We start from the raw sequence: 18938 nt of genomic DNA, 5'->3' as shown, positions 1-18938 counted from the left end.
AGTTCGACTCTATGATAAATGTCCTTCCAATTGGTTTATTCCATTGTCCTTTATTTACTAAAATCATAAGGTAAAGTTCACCTAGAACACACCTTCGAGTAGGTGTGAATTTTTCATGTAAATCAAAATATAACATAATAATAAACATAAGTTAGTACCATAACTGATAACATTTGAGAAGAACAATGTGTGGTGTTGCACGTTTATAAAAACCGGTGGGATCCACATTTGCCAGCGCTTTTTCCCCTTTTCTTGACGTTGAAACAACCAAAGATATTTGTGCAATAGACTAGAGATATTTGTGACTTCCAACTCCATATCTCTGTTACTCACTGCTATCAGTTTTGTTAAACACATATTTTCCGATGGACTTGTCTACTGTCCTCCCCTTTTCCCGGCCATCTTTTTCCACGTCAACAACCCAAGCTCAACCGTTTAAGCCATGGAATCAGAGAAGTTCACTGCCCACACGATCTCTGTGTCACAAGATGTATGTCCCCGGTCGGTAATCACTGCTTACACTCATCACAATTTGTTTACACAAATGCATATATTGATGGAAGCATTCTATTCTTGTTGGCGTGCAGGATATGGAGTATCGCCTGAAAAGAGAGCAGCAAATCACCTTCACGATTTCTTCAATTTCATTGCTGTTAAAATCGTGGTTGCCCAGCTTCAGGTTCCTTCTATCCTACACTCTACCATATACTATAATGTGCAGTGTTAATTCTTTGAATTAATAATAAAATTTGTTGCTGTGACCACTTAAATTTTACTGAAATGAAGAGGGAGAGAAAATTTGGATACTATCCCTAACATCAGTTTTGTAAGAGCAGAGGTACAACCGTGAGGCATACCAGGAGCTGATGGAGTTCCTGGAGAGAAACTCTTTGAATGATGGGGACAAGTTCTGTGAAAAGCTGATGCGAGAATCACCACGACACAAAAAATTAGGTATATATGTTGCTGAATTTCTAGCTCTTCTAACTTCAAACTAGCATCATCCACAAGACTAACTTTTTGAGAACATATACTCACAATGCTTCCTGCTTTCATTTGCAGCTTTACGCATAATGGAGGTCAGTACACTCTGTAATTTTACCCTGTTCTCCAATCTCCCTTTCTCTTTCACAATGTTTGATTATGGATTTCACCATTTTTTGAACTAATCAATCTGCACATTGTTGAAGGTTCGATCAGCATACTGTAAGGATGATTTTGAATGGGAACACCTGCAGAGCCTATCCTCTAAGGTGATGAATAGTCCTACTCCTTTATTCTTCTCTATGTCTGTTATTGCTCCTCTCATTTACCTGTAGCTTCGAATGATGAGCAGATGATGAATGAATATAATACAAGACTTATGAGGGACTACGTATTGGAAACTAGCTGCTTGGAGCAAGGAAAGTGAGTCAGAAAGTTATGTGGCTCTGTATTTGTGTTTTACTGTCATATAATTACTGATAGGAAGGAAAGATACAGGTTTTTCTGTTACAACAATACAACACTGCTGTAAATAAGATGGCCATAGGATCTTACATTCATTTTTGAGTTCTATGGACTTTGAATCTTTGATACTTCTTTTAGTTGTGAACTGGAAAAGTAATTGCATTTGGCACTACGAGAACAAATAAGAGGAATACAATTCCAAAAAGGATATATGCAGTTAGAAAATGCAACTCTTTCTCAAATAAGAGAGATTGAAAATGGACAGAAATTTTTAAGAGTTTTCAAATTTACAGACAAAATTACTAATATAGCCATATAGTTCTAACCCATTCCTCTTTCATGATCACACTGCACCTGCATGCAGGTAAAAGTTTTCTCGTTTGAGTCATTGCACAGATTTACATATAGATGAATGCATGTCAACATGTGTAAGGTTGAGGTGTGTGATTGATTGAGAAACATCAGAGGGAGAAAAGGTGTTGAAGCTGGTAAAATCAAATATTAAAGTGCACATAAACACAACAATTTACCCCAACATAGTTTTTGACATCGGAGGATGCTTGGATATGGCCTCCACTCATATATGACTGGCCATTTTCTTCAATATTCTCCAGACTGAAAATGTTTAATGAAGTTCTGTGAATTTCAGCAATTTTATGAACATAAAAGCGTATGAAAACATATCTGGATGTTAAATGCTTCAATAAAAGAGAAGTAGAAATTCGTATTGGTAGCTGAGGCAGATCCAGCAATAGCAATCTTATGAACTAAAATGTGCATAAGTCATGTCCAGATGTTAAGTGCCTAAATTATGAGAATTAGAATTTTGTATCAGTAGACAGTAGGCACACCCACTTGTATTCTAAAAATTAAGTTTATTATTTCATTTTTACCATATAACTAAATTAGTTTAGTCAAATTCTAACAAATATTGGTACAAGAATCTGGCTATCAATGTCCACATCCTCCATTAAACATTCTGACCCTTGAAAAACTGCATGCTGCTGGATATCTGTCAGTCTACCACCAGGTTCCAATAACCCAATAATGTTTATAATATATGAGTGCCCAATAAATTCAAAGAATAACTGAAATGCCACCATGTAAAAGTAAAAAATTTAACCATGTCCAATTTAGTTAATAAAATGTGAGTAGGGTAGGTGGGGGTGCCAAAAAATATTGGCTTGTATTTCCACTTCTAACTACAGAAGAATTAACAGGGATATTAGTTTTACCTGTATATGTAATTTACCATTATTCCACCACTCTGATGAAGGCCCTTCTCTGATTTGTCAGACATCCAATTCAGTCTTCCAACCATCTGTTAGGAGAGTTATTTAACAGAAATTTCAAATCAGGCAGAAGTGCTGTATGTTGACAGATTAGAACATGTGTTATTTTGCATCTTTCATGCCATTGGGAATAATCACTTGTCACACGATCACTTGTCATAAAAAGAAATGAATTTACAAACTAATATCTACTTATCATACTGCGCCATTCTGTAAGTGGAAATTGGCAACAGAGTCTAGAGCTTTCCCTCTCTTCTTCTCGTTTAGAAGGTACCTGTAAGCCAAAAACCAAATACATGGAAGTCAGAAAATAATAATATCTACATTTTATGGAAGTTAAAATATAATAATATCTCCATTTTCCAGATCAAATCAAGAATACAGGGATACCACAACTAATGAATTCTATAGGTTACATTCCAGTGAAGGTAGAGTGCTTCAACACGAATTTGTGTAAAAGCTGAAGTGCATCGTTAGGAAGTCAAAACTTCCCAGTGCAAAAATTTAAGATACTGTCAATGAAGTAAAGTACTTGAACAAAGCTGTTAAAGAAAACATATCTACTTAAGTGTACCTGGCACAAAGTCGCATTAGAGGGATTCTAAGCACAGATACCAACATCTCTGAATTAGTCCACTCATGGTCCTTTGATGCCAACAGATTCTGCATTACTTCCATACCACTTCTTCCTGTACCGGATTCTCTGTGAAAATATAATCATAACAAGATTATTTTAAAGATGTAATAACAACCAATGAATCAATTGATTACAATTTACAACCATTTTTTCCTGTTAAAATTGTTAGAGCTCTTTATAGAACTTCAAACAAAGAATTTCCAGTTGATCAGAAGCTACCTCTCTAAGTTCTGAATGCGTTTATCATTTTAGGAGAAAGACAAGCGCAGATATATAGTAGATGCCCTCTTAGGGTTTCTAAACAAAAATCACCAAGGAAGAAGACAAATCTGCATAAACCAACATCCAGTCCCCCATACATTGTATCTAATATACAAGCAACAGCATACATGTTTTAATGCAGGCCATGTTCTCAGGGATCCACAAGCTATACTTTTTTATGACATATCTAAAAGAAAACAATGAATACTCTACATTCTCAAGCAAGAAGTTTGCATAGACAACTACTTACCCTGATGCATTTAAAATTGCTGTTTCTTCATCTGGCTCAAGTAAGTTCTCTCTAAAAGCAGAACCAGATCTCTCGGAAGAAGCCAACTTAGACAGAAGCCATTGCATGTAACCAGGGATAGGACTAAGTGTTGCAAATGTCTGCAAGTAAATTCATAAACCAACAGCAGAAGAATATCACAACTGTTGACTCAGACAACTGGTATGTGCGTGGGAGGCCAATAGAACACACCAGTAGTTTTTGGCAGTAGCACAACAGAAAAGAAGTTTGTTCCTTAGTTTCTCTCATGCACCAAAGGAATACTATCTTGTGTGGTTCTCAAGAAGGTGACATAACCATGAAAATAGAACTTACAGAGATGTTTGGCATATCCTTCTTTACCACATCAATCACACGTTTGATTAGAAACTTCCCAAGGTTGATTCCTGATAAACCAGGCTGACAATGGAGAATGATGATCATGGATGTTATGAATTAGGTATACACAAGATAATAATGAGAAAAAGTATTCAAGTATCAACACTAATTTAAAGTAAAAAATAACTTTATCTAATAGTTATATGAAGATAAGGATGATCATGTTCATTTTTGAGGAATTCAAATTGAGATGTATGTCAGGAACAATATTGTGTAATAAATGAAAAAGGTTATTTTCATTTCTCCAATTTCATTTGTTACTCAAGTGAAGTTTATTGGTTAAGTTATTCAAGACTTGACTCTGTCAAGTGAAAAATCATTCCAGAATTGAAGAGAGGAAACTATGGTGTTATGATATTCCAACTGCAAAAAAAAAAAAAAAAAAAAAAAAGAAGCTAAAATTTTAATGCCTACCTGAGTTGATGAAATAGAGTAAAATAGTGCACAGCTGGCATCACGTTCAAGTATCGGAGGATCATCCCATAAGACCTCCTGCAATTCCTACATGGTTATCAAAGGCATATTTGGGCTGAATAAATAAATCATCTAAGGCATACTTCTACCTGTATTGTCTGAGCCACATCTTTCAGAAGTGCAACTTCAATAAAAATAAGAGGTTCGCCTGAAGAAACTCAATCATTAGACTTACTGTAGTGTACATTTCTGACCTGCTTAGATTTACTGCAGCACAAGGTCTATCATTAGACTTACAGCAGTAAGTCTAACCAGGTAAGAAAATCAACAAAACATTTTAATGCTTGCTAAGAAAAGTATAACTAACCAGGTATTGCTGGATGAAAATATCCAAAGCAACGACGACCTACTCCCAGCCTCCTTTTCAGATCTATAAGATTGCTTATAGGATGCACAGCCTGTGGATATGAAAAATCATAATTTTCCATATAGCATCTAGGAATACTCATAATGTTCAGATAAGAAAATTACCTCATATGCAACTATCTTCTCCAACAAAGAAGCAGGATCGTCCCATGTAATATTATGGAGTTCAAGATTTGCGGGGCTGAGCCATGTAACAAGTTTCTCTTTCAAGTAGGAGTCTAGGGCTCTCAAGGATGAAACATTTTCATTGCTGCAAATTAGTAATTTCAGTAATCACAAACCTTGTGGAGTTCTACTTTCGTGAGTACATTGCAGTTCACTAAGATAAACCTTTTTTTTTTATGTTTCTCCTGAATTTCACCGGGGCTAACATCAAAATATGATTTAGCACAAATAAAGGAATGATGAGAATAACTCAAGTTGTGGCATAACCTTACTTGAGAATCAAAAGAATATCAGCACGCATATCAGACAGGAACTTCAATCCCCCAGGATGTGTATTTAGGCACTCAAAGAGCACTTCATACATTGGCTTGAGAGCATGCCTCAAATTCCGCTCTATTCTGTAGAAAGCAGATAGTGACCCTTCCTCTTCGAGCCCACTATCTTCAGCCTTATCTGCCAAGGCTCCATAGTTGTAAACCCAAACCACCAAAGAAGCAAAGCAACAATCTCTCATCTATATAATTACTGAACGCCTGAACTCACCACTGGGAAACTGAAGATCAAGATATTGTTTCATCAATTCACGAACTTGAGCTCGGTTAAGATCATAATCTCGTGCTAGTGCATGAAGCAATTTCTGACGGTTTACATGGGAAAGGCAAACATAACCCTACATCAATAACAATGACACTCAATATCTCCATACTCATCAGATTTCAGAAACAAACAAGTTTACAGTGAGCAAAAAAAAGTTAGTGATGCAATAAAAATCCACCTCAGAAAAATCATCTAAAGCAGCATCTAAACTTTCTGTCTTGCTCATCAACATTGCAGACTGCATAGAATCCCTTACTTGAGCAAAGTCCCTGAAACCACGTAATTTAGCATCAACTTCGCAAGTGTTTAAACCTGGTGATTGATTTTGATTCCCGGAAACTCAATTTTGCCTTTCATTTACTAATTTATAGCACAAATTAAAAAACACAAATACAATTGCATCAACAAACAGGGACCTCTCGGAATCAAAGGACGCAATCGGAGCAGAATTTTGGCTGCTGCTTCCTTCCTGCGGAGAGAGCTGCATTTTGTGGACTTTGTTCTGTTGAGCATCGAATCACAACAAATGAGGCAAAATTCCATAAATATGAAGAGATAGACTCCAAAATACATACATGATAGATAGTGCACAGTTAAATCTGATACACCAGACAAACATGCGGAATGGCGTATAAGAGTAAGACTTACTAGAGGAGCAGGTGATAGAGGACGCACTTTTGTTCGCATGAGAATCGCGAGACCTTTCTTATTCATCTTTCAGCTCACGGAACGGAATCTCCCGTCCAAACAAACTGATGTTAACTTCAGCTGTTGAATTACGCCGCCTCTGTAGTGTCTGTTCATACATCTCCTTCACTGCAGTTACTAGCTTTCGCAACTCGCAACTTCTATAGGAGAAATGTAAAACGACGTGGTTTCAATGCCAGTGCTCCAAAATCCAAATGACAATTTTTTTTTTTTTTTTTTTTGTTTGAAAGCCATAATGAACAATTTTTAATCAAAAGGCCCAGCACCAATTGTAGTGTCATGGGCTTTTCCATAGGAGAGGTCGTGAGATTGAGTTTAAGTGAAGATAGGGTTAACTCTTTATGCTTCAATAAATTAAGAAAATATAGAAGAACAAATATTATAATATAATAGAGTGAGCAGCTTTAAAAAAAAAAATTAATCAAAAGAATTTTCTTTTTTTTTTTTCTCCTATAAAATGATTAATTTGCATTCCACCAAAGATTAATCCAAAATTTTGAACTTGCTCTTCATAATACACATTTGAATAAAAACTAATAAGTGTAAATAAAAGTTATATTTTTTTATTTATATATGTTTTATTCGTTATTTTTAATACATTATATATTAAACTATAAGAATTTTACTATATATATTAACTCATTATGACATAATTTGTAATGAATTAAATTAATTATTTATACATCTAATTTATTAAAATTCATGCCCGCATAAATAATTGAGTTATTATAATTTATATATTTTTTTAGATATTTTATCAGAAATTTTTGGAGTTAAAAATTCACTTGCAAAAATCATTGAAGAATCTATTAAGAATGCTCAGTCAAGTTATGAATGACTCGAACATAATAAGAGTAAATATTAATTATTTATATGTCCAATTACGTATCATGTTAACAAAATTCCAAGTGAACAAATGTCCGTAGTGTCTGACTTTATTATATTAACATTAAAAAAAGTCCCCGGACACATGGGCTTTAAACAAGAATTCAAGAAATGAAGATGCAAATTGAGGAGGATAAAAAAATAATAATAAAAATTCCGTAATGTAATAGCCTTTACTAAAATTTGAGTTGAGTCCAACTTTATCTGCAAGTTTCAACGAATGGAAGGCACCTCTAGAAATCGAGTTTACCGGGTGATCTCTAGATTGGAGTCGTCCCTCTCGCCATCTTTCTCTCACCTTGTCCGAAACCCCTTAACATATTTCCACCAACGCCACCATCTTCAACCTTAATCTTCTATAAAAAAAAAAAAAAATCTGATTGTTTTTTGTTTTGTTTTGTTAAAGAAGAAAACTAGAAAGATGTTCCGTAGCAACTCTGCTGGTGCAGAGATTTCCCACATTGGTACACCAATCGACGGTGAACGGCCGGAGCAGGATTTGCTGAGCGAGCTGAGATCTCCATCGTCGAGCAGCTCGTTCGGGTCATTGCCTCGTACACGCTCAGCCAACTCGTTTTCCTCTCTGCCCACCGGCTTGCCCGGCCAGAGGAGGATTATGAAGAAGAGAAAGACGGCATGCTACCTGCAGAGCGCGTCGGTGGGGTTGGTTTTGCTGTTTGCGGCGTTTCTTCTTGTGGATTGGTGGATGCTTTCTCGGATCCAGGAGCCCACCCAGACCCGTGGGATCAAGTTCATGTTCCTTAAAGCTAATTCATCTACTTTTTCTATTCGGGTAGGCTATTTTTTTCATATTCATTTAATTTTGCAAAAACTTGTATTGGATTTCTATTCAAGATAACTCGTTTTTCCATAAATGATTGAAAATCCTGCAATGAGAAGAATTGCTGATTATCTCTTTAGCCAGAGAGTTGGGTGTGTGTTCAGAATGGTTATATTCGTTTAAATCTGCAAAAAGTTGATTACTTTGTATTGGATATATAATTATATATATATGATTGAAAATCCTGGAATGAGAAGAATTGATGTTATATCTATTTAGCCAGAGAGTTGGATATTAGTTTCCGTGCATTGACAGCTTGGTTATATTGGTTTAAATTTGCAAAAAAAAGTTGGTTACTTTGTATTGGATTCATATTCAATATTACTCATTTTTCTGAAATGATTGAAGATCCTGCAATGAATGCTGCATATCTATTTAGTCAGAGAGTTGGATGTTAGTTTGTGTGAGATGACAGCTTGGTTATATCCGTTTAAATTTGCAAAAAGTTGGTTACTTTGTATTGGATTTATATTCAATATTACTCGTTTTTTTGAAATGATTGAAAATCCTGCAATGAGAAGAATTTCTGCGTATCTATTTAGTTAGAGAGTTGGATGTTAGTTTGTTTGTGTTGACACTTAGTTATTGTTTTGAACAAATGTAGGAAGAACTTATAAAGCTTGGTAGAGGAAAAAGGCCGCAGAAAACAATCTATGCACGGCTTTTGGCTAAGGCTGCCCATGCTTTAGCTGAGGTACTATCTTCATGTTTTACAAGTTAGAGCAGTGTATGTAATGTTTTTTGTTCTTTGGGGCTTTACGATTGGATTATTGTACATTGCAGCTAAATAATAAACCCGAGCTTAAAGACCTATGGATAGAGCCCTATGCTATTGCTTCGACATGGAAACCTTGTGCGGACCAGCGTGACTGGGAACCTAGTGGTCTCTCTTCCTCCCACTCTCGTCTCTCGCTCTTTATGTGTGTGTATATTGTTTTGGTATTGTGATGAGTTAACGTTTTTCTTATTTAAACAAACTGAATACAAAATCCAGACGGGAATGCTGGCTACATTATGGTTACTGCTAATGGTGGGATAAACCAGCAGAGAGTAGCTGTAAGTTATGTCTCTGGCTCTATTTTGTTTTTAATTATTTTATCTTTGCAAATCGTATCTGCAATCTATTTTCTTTCGTTAATTGAATACGGAGTATTACACAGTCCATTTTATTGCAACTAAGGTATTTATCTGTTGTGTAACAGATCTGCAATGCCGTAGCTGTTGCAAGGTTACTTAACGCAACTCTCGTTCTTCCCAAATTTTTGTACAGTAGTGTCTGGAGAGATGCCAGGTGAAAAATGTTCGGTTATGTCTTATTATGTATACACGCATCGCATACATTTTCCGATTTTGATTGTTCTTGTACTGTTGAGAATGTTTCTTTTTTCCGAGGCATGATGCATATATTCTTTAACCAGAAAAGTAACAGCCAAATTCTATAATTTCTTAGCCAGTTTGGCAATATCTATGAGGAGGAGCACTTTATCAACTACTTGAAACCTGATGTTCGAATAGTGAAGGAACTCCCGAAGGAGTTACAATCGTTGGATCTGGAGGCAATTGGCAGTCTGGTGAGGTTATCGTATAAATTGTTGTTAAGTAGTTATTTTTTAAGAGATTATACACTTATAGATCGCATATTCAAACTTGTTGCTTTATTTGTATCTGAAATATTATCGTAGGTGTCGGATGTAGATATTGCAAAAGAGGCCAAGCCAAGTTTCTATTTGAAGTATATTCGACCCATCCTAAATCAAAATAGAGTTATCCATTTTGTTGGATTTGGGAATCGCCTCGCATCTGATCCATTGCCATTTCAGATACAGGTAAATCCTTGGCCTCTGTTTGGATTTTGCCAGTCTGGTTTTGGTTCGTTTCCATTATATTATTACCTTTGGTCCTTGCTTCCTAATTTTTGAACTTCATCTAGAGACTTCGGTGCAGATGTAATTTTCACGCGTTGAAATTTGTTCCCAAAATACAAGAAACCGGTGCTTTACTTATTCAAAGGATGCGGCAAAATGTAACGCGCTTGGGGCTGTTGGATACTCACCTTGTTGGTCCGTATGCGAAATCATCACCGAGGGGTCAAAGGAATCGTGCCTCGAAAACTGCAAAATATTTGGCATTACACTTGAGGTTTGAAATTGACATGGTGGCCCATTCTTTGTGTGAATATGGCGGGGGTGAAGAAGAAAGACGCGAATTGGAAGCATATCGTCGAATCCATTTCCCTGCATTGGTGGAGGAGAAGAAGTCGAAGAAGTAAGTTATACCATAATCTTTATTCCCATATTACTTGCACAAAAAATTCGTGTTCTGTGAGACTCTGACGAAGTATTTGATTGCTTGTATTCCACTCATAACATAGTTATTGTGAAAAGAAATATTCTAGTTTCGATTTGATTGTTTTAGAGAACGTATTTTGCAGGTTCCCTTCTCCGGCAGCTCTTAGGTCTGAAGGTTTGTGTCCATTAATGCCCGAAGAAACAGTACTCATGCTTGCTGCCCTCGGTTACAATCGCCACACACACATATACCTGGCTGGTGCACAGATCTATGGAGGGATGTCGAGGCTAACCGCCTTAACTACCTTGTATCCATACTTGGTGACAAAAGAAACCTTACTTTCCCCAACTGAAATTGAGCCATTTGCAAATTTCTCTTCCCAGGTATGTTAGATCTAAATAGTCTAACTATAATGAACAATAGTATACGAGAGATCTGACCTCGTATAAGAGTGGAAGCGTAGCCCGTGTTCATCTCCAGCCACAGTTGATATTCCTGTTGTGTTGCCTCTTAAAGGTCGCCATTATTTGCCTCAGACTAGATTCAGAACCCTAGATGGTGTATTGGTGTCTACTGAGCAGTCTGAGTACCATAACTGAATGTGCTATCTAATCCATCATCCTCTATCCCATCAATCCAGGATTATATTAGGCACAGAGTCTGGTTGACTACTACTAGTTATTCAGTCTAACCAGACCACTTAATAAGCCTAGTCCACTTACACTACTTAATTAAGGCCCTAATATATAATATATATTATTAGGGAAAATCTTACAAGGTATAGACGAGATTCTCACTCAACGCAAATGTCCTTATAACACTATCTTTGTGAATTGTGATGATGAGCTGAAGTTTTGTTGCAGCTAGCAGCCTTGGACTTCATTGTCTGCTCTGCTTCCGACGTTTTTGCTATGACCGACTCGGGAAGTCAATTCTCGTCGTTGATATCGGGGTACCGAGTATACTATGGAAGAGGGAAAATGCCCACCATACGACCAAACAAGCGCAGACTCGCTGACATCTTCTTTAAGAACAACACCATTGAATGGAAGGTGTTCGAGAAGAGAGTGAGAAAGGCGGTGAGGCAAAACAAGCGTGTATTTACGCGGCCGGTTGGTAGGAGTGTGTATAGATATCCAAGATGTCATGAGTGCATGTGCAATAACACAGAAGTACCTCCTCCTAATTAGATGGACAGTTCCAAAGTGATATATGTTATGATTCTTTTTGTACATTGCAATATAAAAAAGTTTGTTTTAGCTTAGTTCTTTTCAGGAATGCTGTACAAGCTTGTGCTTGCACTTCCTGTTTTTCGAATTGTACATCCGGCAGTTCAGTTTGGACCTTTGTCTTTCACTGGAACACAACTTTTGAATGTCATAGGTTTTGGTCTCTTTATGAAGGTAATAGCTCTGAAAATTTGCTTTTCAATGCTTCTCAGAGTGTTGTATAAGGATGGTAATGGGTCAAGGTGACTACTTCTATTATTCGAACTACCACTATACTTTCTCTATCCATCTCACCTTCGACTTACACTAATAGTTATGCCATAGACCCGAGTTTATCTTGCAAGGTGGGTCTAAGTCAAAATACACCATTTATATACTGAATGTTCATAATTTACTCACTAAATATTTACAATTTAAATTGTGACATTTAGTATGTAAATTATGTATTTTTGGCAAGTTGAATCGGGTCCACAGAATAATTTGCCGACTTACACCACAAATTATGCTGTGGAAACATGTTCACCATGCGCATGGTAAACACAAGAATAGATTCATAATTTCTATGCTGTAGATCCATAATTTCTACACCATAATCTCTATGTTGTAGAAATTATGAATCTACAATACGGTATAGAAATTATGAATCTACATTATAAATGTTATGAATCTACAGTATAGAAATTATAGATGTACAACTTAGAAATTATTGATCTGTCATGTATTCACCATGCACATGGTGAACACGATTCCACGACCACAACATAACTATTCGACTTACACTTGGTGGGCCTTTTCAAATTTACCATCTTTCCCTCATGTTTAGGTACTTATCCCTTTTTTTTTTTTTTTTTTTTAATAATCTTATTAAAAAATTTAATACAAAAATAATAATATTTAAATTATTTACACATAATAAAATAAAAATAGCCACTTAAAAAAAAATAAAATAGTAAAGATGTTCAAATATAATAACTAAATTGTTCATTAAAAAAAATTATCTATTTAGAACTAAAATAAAAAATAAAAAAGTAAAATGTGATGGATTAAAATTACTATTAAATTTGATTCTTCGTGAGAGCTTTTTATTGGCCTGGTTTATCTTCTTGCGCTATGGTTACAAAACAAATATCACCTGGTTTATCTTCTTGCGCTATGGTTACAAAACAAATATCACCTAAAGTGTACTTTCAGCTGGCCTTTCAGGTAATGAAAGCGCCTTTCGCCTTTCAGGTAATGAAAGCAAGGCTTCCCGCTTTCCCTAATATATAAAAGGTATACTTGAAAAAAGAAAAAGAAAAAAAAAAAAAACTAATACTAAGTATTAAACTAAACAAATGTCAAATTGTCATTTGAATAATTGAGATGGGTATCAACTATCAAGTGAGTTTAAACCCAGTCTAAAACCGACTACTTACAGCTATTGTGATATCTTCCCTCGATGTCTTTAAAGAAACGTCTCCAAACGGGGCCCAACCGAGACTAACTCGGTTGAATTAGTCTTATCCGCAAATGCGAATTAAAAGAAAAGCTAGACTTAACCAGCGGATTACAGAACCTGAATTCTTAACAAGTTCTCATGCATTTCAATTCCTTCAAAACTAGTACATCACAGCAACCCATCCATCCCTGATCCCTCCTCCATCTTCTTCAAACTGCAACCTAAGTCATCCTCAGGCGTTTTGGCACAACCTGCAGCCAGTGTTACAGCAAGCCACCATTAGTAAGGCCTCTGACTCACTTTAGTTGCAGAAACAACATCACATGTATGCCAAGCTGCTTTAATAATCCAAAGAACAATCATAAACTTCGCCACAAAAAAACAAGATTCCCTTGCCCCACATCCCAGTCCGACAGGATGAATAAGGGGTAAATCACATGACTCAACAACCCATTAAACGAGAGGACCAGTGTCTAGTTCAACTACATTAAGTGTAACTCTCTCACTGTAATGATACCTGGTCAGCAGAAGGCTGAGCCGGACGTTTCCTGACATGTTTACCGGATTCACAGTTTTCGCAAACATAAGTGTCCAGCTTATTCGCCTCACTATTAGACATGCCTAAACACCTGGGATGAAACCTGCAAAACACAACAGAAACCCTTTTATATATAATCAATGATTGAAAATGCAGAAAGAAATTAAGACAGATTTGCATACCATTCATTGCATTTGTCACATTGTAGCATAAAGCAGTCATCTGGATTATATGGCATCTTACACTTGCAAAACCTGCAACCACAGAAACCTGTTGAGATAAACTCCGAAATAATGACAGAAAGTAAAGAAGTCGATGAGAAATGGAATGATTAATCTTACACTTCAACACGGTTTGGCTTACAGGCTCCAGTTTTGGCGTTATAGTGAAAGCGCCAGTAGAGATCAGCTGGACTGATAAATTTAAGTTCAGTGTAGTCCTTGAAGGTGTGGACAGTAACTTTCCTTTCTATAGTCTCAGCACTTTGAACATCATAGTGGTCCGACATCATTAACTCTCTGATCCCATGAAACCTTTGCCGCCCTCTCTTTGTCTCCTCCGGCCGGTAGTACCACCTCACATGAACGTTCACGTTGTTGCGGTCATCCGCCTCAATCTTCTGGATGATTGCCACGTAAGGGTGTTTCTCCGTCTCCGGTGACCGCATGAACACAGCGTCCCCAGCTTCACATATATCATTCAACACAAACTCAATTAAAAACCACTCATTTCATTACTCATTCTGATATTCATAACCAAATTAAAAACTTCAACGCCCACAACAAAATAATGAAATATGTGAGATGTTTGGTTAATTGTTTGACAGTACTGTTATGGAATATAAATATAATATTTGGAATCTCTATAGATTAGGCAGTCTTAGGGATTTAGGTAGGTTAGGCATATGCAAACTTGTTTCCTATTTGTAGTCTTCTAACACCTATTTATAGGGCTCTATATTCTCTTTTCTAGGGGGAGAGACATATAATACTTCTATTCACTTTCATAAAATATATATTTTCTCATCTCTTGATTCTTCATCTCTACATTTGGATCTTTCAAATTCAACATGGTATAGACAAATGCCTGGCGGGTGTTGGTACAGTGGGACACAAAAGGACATTATCAATAACTATTTAGTCCGAACAAAGTAATGACATACATACTAGAATTCTTGAAATTGGTGTTTTCACATGTAATACCACAAATCCACAATTATAAACTCAAATCAACTCTCAAAAAGGCTTTAATTTATATACAACAACAAAAAAGTCGAGATCTTTTGACTTGACTCAAAAAACCCATGATGTTCCTTTTCACATTTTTATGTAAAAATTTTGGATTTGATTGCTTCTTTGTTGTCCTTTTGCATGTTTTTTGGTTATTACATTTTAAAGTGTCTAGAAGCACCAATTAATCCCACAAATACATAAGCATTATATATATATCAACAGCAACAAGAGTGAATGTATATATAGTTCTAACTTCTAAGCAGACCACAAAGTTCTCAAGAAAAACACCAACGACAAAGAGAAATGGCTAAAGACTAATGCAAAACACATATGCACGAATATATAATAAAAAAAGGCAACAATCAAATGGAAAGTGACCATCTTTTTCCCTTTTTCACTCCAAAGCTCAATAAAGTTCAAATTTTTAAACACCAAAATGGCAATAATCCAGGCAGAATTCTGGAAACTGATGATCGAGAAACCCGGATACGTATACAAGCCGATCACCAAAAACATGAGTGAAGCCACAACAGCTAACGCATCTCGATTTCCCAGTTATTTGGTGTATGATAAATGCATGCACATATCCATTAAATGGGCACAGAAAAATGAGAATGTGTATATATACCTCTGACAGTTCTGTTCATTGTGTACATGCCTCTAATGGTGTAAGAATGCAACTCTCGTCTCCCATGCCTGCTCTTGGCCATTGGTGATCAATCAGACAAGAAATCGAGAGAGCGCTTTGTGTTGCTCTCCAAAGGAGTCAGATCAATGGAGAATACAGATATATATTATTGTTGTTGTTCCCCGATATATATTATTATTATTATTATTCGGAGGCAAGAAGAATTTTAGAGGTGGTGTTTAGGCATTTATATTGCATTGCATATGGTAAACAATGTTGGTACCATAAACCCTAGATGGTAGGGTTGGATTTAGGGGATTGAGATAACCTCGTTGGGCTAAACTCATTCAATTTAAATCCGCGATCATATCAAAATGATCTCGTTGGGTTGAGGTAATTCGGCCCAAGTTATAGTTCTAAAACGACTCGGTTGTCATCACACAAGGTTGAAATGACCTCGATTGGTTGAGGCTATCCAATCCAAATTCTATTCATAAGATAACTCCGTTATGCTAAGGTTATCCAAAGCCAAATCATTAAGGATGACCTTGTTCGATTGAGGTTCTTAAGTCCAAGCCAGTGATGGTCTATTTGATCCAATCACCCAATCACACTCATTGTGAAATTCCGGGCTTGCATCAAGGGGTCGATTCTAAACGGGCTTAGAATAAAGGAGTGATGAACCCGGGTGTGCAACTGAGGGAGACAATTGAGCATTTGTGATAAGGATCGAGGTGTTAGCGAACAAAGTTTTCGTAACTATTTGTATTCGTGTTCAGTAAGCATTCGTTTATTAAGATAAACGAACATAAATGAAAATATTTTAGAACTCATTTAATAAACAAACAGAGTCTAAACATTTGTATGCTCATTTGCTAAGAACTTGTGAATGCGTTCATTACTGTTCGTTTAATTTAATGATATTCATGAACATGTTCGTTTAGTATTCGTTTAATAATATTTACGAAAATATTTCATTTAAAATTGTTCATGAACAAGATTATTTAAGTACAATTTATTTTATTTTATTTTAAGATACTACTTTTGTTGCCAAGAACCTTGTGATCTAATGGCACCAAGTTACTCCTTTATATATGAGGTTGTGAATCGAGAAAGTAGTTATGAACAGATATTATATTGTAATAGAGCCAGTAATATTCCAAAACAAATAAACATGGACATTATTTTTAAAAAGCTTAATAAACGAACACAACATACACTCTAAAAATCTTAACAAACAAACATGAACAACTTTTCATTCATGTTCAATTCATTAACAATCCGAGAAAATGATAATACTGCTCCATATGTTAACATGATCATTCATTAACCGCCCAAGATAAGGATAATATTGCTCCATATGTTAACATGATCATTTTTGTTAGAATTTTGATCTAGCTCATAATGGGGATGATTTAACACTCAAGTGGAATTATCACTCCACTACCAAACGCCAAGCACATTGTGCTCAGATGGCATATAGTGACCTCTACTTCTAAAAATCACTCCACTACCAATGCTTACTTCATTAGGTTGGGAAAGTATGTAAAGTATGTAGCATTCAAAAAATCACTCCACTACCAACCCTCCTTACAGGGCACGGCATTTGGTTCCTACTACCTACCCTAAAGTGGGAATTTAAATTCCAATGTTCTCCTACTACCTACCCTCAAATGCAATTGGTTCCTGCTACCTACCCTAAAGTGGGAATTTAAATTCCAGTGTTCTCCTATTACCTACCCCCAAACTCACGGCATTTAGTTCTTACTACCTACCCTAAAGTGGGAATTTAAATTCCAGTGTTCTCCTACTACCTACCCTCAAACTCCTTACAGGGCACGGCATTTGGTTCTTACTACCTACCCTAAATGGTTCCTACTACCTACCCTAAAGTGGGAATTTAAATTCCAAGAATAGAATTACTGGGAATTTCAATTCCAATGTTTGGTATACATGGAAATTGAAAGGAATAAGTAGTATAAAGTCCAAAATACACATTGTTGTTGTGGTATTAATTTTAGGTTAAAAAATGGAGGGGTAATTTTGTTTCATCACTAGCTTTTTTTCTTCCTAAAATCCCAGGAATTAAAATCACAAGGGATACATGAGATTTTAATTCCATGAAAATGGGGGAATTGCAATTCCTTCCAACCAAACTAAGGAATTTTATGGCCTTTGGAATTAGGAGAGAAGAAAATTTAAATTCCCTCCAACCAAATGCCCTGTTAGGGCAAGGCCAACAGTTTAGGTTTTTGCTCAATTTTTTTCTAATTGAAAAAAAAAAAAAAAAAGAGGAAGGAGGGATAACATTCGGCAGCGACGAAGGTAGCTCCTGATCATCCTCAATGGTAGCAGGGCGGCTGTGCGACTAGAAAGTCGAGCAAGGCAGCTGTCCGACATTGAAAGCAGTGGAAAGAGATGTTTTTAGGCGTTCGATATTGAAAACTGTGGAAAGAGATGTTTTACTTCCATAGTCATCAACCAATTGGTATCAGAACATGTGTTTTCAATGAGATTCTAGCTCTGATAACCCGTGACATGCTCTGATACCAATTGTTAGATCAAACATACACAAAGGAGGAGAAGAAAATCCATTCCACAATGACAGAGGAAGAACATGTCACTCGTCCAAGCACATGAGCTACACGATCTGCTAATCATGGTGAACCAAAACATTCCCAATGTCAATAGCAGCAAAATCGCAATGCTTAATAATTAAACCAACATATGAACAGTATTGTCTAAAATAATTAAAACTATTAAGAAGCAACTTTATTCACTTATACTTACATACCTTACTATTACTTTTACCCAATTTGTGTTAGACCTGAGAGCAAAGAACCTATAGGAAATGGATTCGACCTAAAAGTGAGGCTAATTTTGAAAGTCCCATTATGATCGGAAATCTAGCCTTCAGAAGTAGAAAGAAACAAAATGAACTCATCCTAAATGAGGTGGATCAACATGTAGTAGGGTGTACCATCCATATACTGCTACATTCATCTCATTCTCTAATTGATTGTAATTAAAGGATATATTCATCCAAGTGTATAAAATAGGTTATTTTAGTGCATATATGGACGGACATGCAAAAATTGGATTCGACACTATTCTATCAAAATTACTTGTCGCAAAGACCTTGTCAGTCAAATCTAATTGTCTTAGATTAAATCTCAGATCAAAATATCTATATTTTGTGAACCAAACAAACACCCCTTTAAAGTCATGCATGAGTATGGAAA

The 18938-nt window shown here is 36.1% G+C and overlaps 4 protein-coding genes across 8 annotated transcripts; 2 read left to right on the top strand and 2 right to left on the bottom strand.

Moving 5' to 3' along the window:
* The first annotated feature begins 163 nt into the window (after positions 1 to 163).
* Positions 164 to 13468, top strand: LOC109167222 (chaperonin-like RBCX protein 1, chloroplastic). 2 transcript variants are annotated; one of them, XM_019316198.1, is made up of 6 exons: positions 164 to 501; positions 588 to 679; positions 837 to 954; positions 1063 to 1079; positions 1191 to 1253; positions 1337 to 1557. In XM_019316198.1, the coding sequence occupies exons 1-6, from the start codon at positions 366 to 368 to the stop codon at positions 1409 to 1411; spliced, it is 501 nt and encodes a 166-aa protein (XP_019171743.1). In that variant the 5' UTR covers positions 164 to 365; the 3' UTR covers positions 1412 to 1557. The 2 variants fall into 2 exon arrangements, with proteins under 2 accessions (XP_019171743.1, XP_019171744.1); XM_019316199.1 differs by lacking the exons at positions 1063 to 1079; positions 1191 to 1253; positions 1337 to 1557 and adding an exon at positions 13432 to 13468 and having other exon boundaries at positions 165 to 501; positions 837 to 997.
* Positions 1514 to 6744, bottom strand: LOC109167220 (malonyl-CoA decarboxylase, mitochondrial). Of its 4 annotated transcripts, none has more exons than XM_019316193.1 (16): positions 6557 to 6744; positions 6325 to 6410; positions 6087 to 6177; positions 5855 to 5981; positions 5584 to 5764; positions 5252 to 5396; positions 5088 to 5178; positions 4870 to 4928; positions 4721 to 4798; positions 4244 to 4327; positions 3890 to 4029; positions 3316 to 3444; positions 2943 to 3015; positions 2685 to 2770; positions 1980 to 2064; positions 1514 to 1803 (listed from the first exon to the last, which is right to left on the bottom strand). In XM_019316193.1, the coding sequence occupies exons 1-16, from the start codon at positions 6620 to 6622 to the stop codon at positions 1771 to 1773; spliced, it is 1554 nt and encodes a 517-aa protein (XP_019171738.1). In that variant the 5' UTR covers positions 6623 to 6744; the 3' UTR covers positions 1514 to 1770. The 4 variants fall into 4 exon arrangements, with proteins under 4 accessions (XP_019171738.1, XP_019171739.1, XP_019171740.1 ...); XM_019316194.1 differs by having other exon boundaries at positions 1646 to 1803; positions 6560 to 6707; XM_019316195.1 differs by having other exon boundaries at positions 1646 to 1803; positions 6584 to 6706.
* Positions 7675 to 12038, top strand: LOC109167219 (uncharacterized protein At1g04910-like). The gene is made up of 10 exons (XM_019316192.1): positions 7675 to 8294; positions 8947 to 9036; positions 9126 to 9225; positions 9337 to 9398; positions 9545 to 9633; positions 9793 to 9913; positions 10025 to 10168; positions 10273 to 10607; positions 10774 to 11014; positions 11495 to 12038. Exons 1-10 carry the CDS (start codon positions 7923 to 7925, stop codon positions 11819 to 11821), a joined length of 1881 nt encoding a protein of 626 aa, XP_019171737.1. The 5' UTR covers positions 7675 to 7922; the 3' UTR covers positions 11822 to 12038.
* Positions 13440 to 15867, bottom strand: LOC109167221 (chromatin remodeling protein EBS-like). Its single transcript, XM_019316197.1, has 5 exons — positions 15697 to 15867; positions 14178 to 14520; positions 14019 to 14090; positions 13816 to 13939; positions 13440 to 13549 (listed from the first exon to the last, which is right to left on the bottom strand). The coding sequence occupies exons 1-5, from the start codon at positions 15776 to 15778 to the stop codon at positions 13520 to 13522; spliced, it is 651 nt and encodes a 216-aa protein (XP_019171742.1). The 5' UTR covers positions 15779 to 15867; the 3' UTR covers positions 13440 to 13519.
* Positions 15868 to 18938: the final 3071 nt, after the last annotated feature.

This window comes from Ipomoea nil, unplaced genomic scaffold, assembly GCF_001879475.1.
Source record: "Ipomoea nil cultivar Tokyo-kokei standard unplaced genomic scaffold, Asagao_1.1 scaffold3147, whole genome shotgun sequence".
Lineage (NCBI taxonomy): Eukaryota > Viridiplantae > Streptophyta > Magnoliopsida > Solanales > Convolvulaceae > Ipomoea > Ipomoea nil.
The sequence above is the reverse complement of the archived record's forward strand: the minus strand, read 5'-3'. Positions and strand labels throughout refer to the sequence as shown.

What these genes read in the sequence shown, in the direction of transcription:
- LOC109167222 (XM_019316198.1), top strand. Translation starts at nt 366, where the DNA reads ATGGACTTGTCTACTGTCCTCCCCTTTTCCCGGCCATCTTTTTCCACG. An exon ending in TCACAAGATGTATGTCCCCG is followed by an intron (nt 502 to 587) that starts GTCGGTAATCAC and finishes GTTGGCGTGCAG; the next exon opens with GATATGGAGTATCGCCTGAA. An exon ending in TCGTGGTTGCCCAGCTTCAG is followed by an intron (nt 680 to 836) that starts GTTCCTTCTATC and finishes TTGTAAGAGCAG; the next exon opens with AGGTACAACCGTGAGGCATA.
- LOC109167220 (XM_019316193.1), bottom strand. Translation starts at nt 6,622, where the DNA reads ATGAATAAGAAAGGTCTCGCGATTCTCATGCGAACAAAAGTGCGTCCT. An exon ending in CTTTAGATGATTTTTCTGAG is followed by an intron (nt 5,982 to 6,086) that starts GTGGATTTTTAT and finishes TTATTGATGTAG; the next exon opens with GGTTATGTTTGCCTTTCCCA. An exon ending in TGATCTTCAGTTTCCCAGTG is followed by an intron (nt 5,765 to 5,854) that starts GTGAGTTCAGGC and finishes GAGCCTTGGCAG; the next exon opens with ATAAGGCTGAAGATAGTGGG.
- LOC109167219 (XM_019316192.1), top strand. Translation starts at nt 7,923, where the DNA reads ATGTTCCGTAGCAACTCTGCTGGTGCAGAGATTTCCCACATTGGTACA. An exon ending in AGTGTCTGGAGAGATGCCAG is followed by an intron (nt 9,634 to 9,792) that starts GTGAAAAATGTT and finishes ATAATTTCTTAG; the next exon opens with CCAGTTTGGCAATATCTATG. An exon ending in CATTGCCATTTCAGATACAG is followed by an intron (nt 10,169 to 10,272) that starts GTAAATCCTTGG and finishes AACTTCATCTAG; the next exon opens with AGACTTCGGTGCAGATGTAA.
- LOC109167221 (XM_019316197.1), bottom strand. Translation starts at nt 15,778, where the DNA reads ATGGCCAAGAGCAGGCATGGGAGACGAGAGTTGCATTCTTACACCATT. An exon ending in AATGAACAGAACTGTCAGAG is followed by an intron (nt 14,521 to 15,696) that starts GTATATATACAC and finishes ATATATGTGAAG; the next exon opens with CTGGGGACGCTGTGTTCATG. An exon ending in CTCAGCCTTCTGCTGACCAG is followed by an intron (nt 13,550 to 13,815) that starts GTATCATTACAG and finishes CACTGGCTGCAG; the next exon opens with GTTGTGCCAAAACGCCTGAG.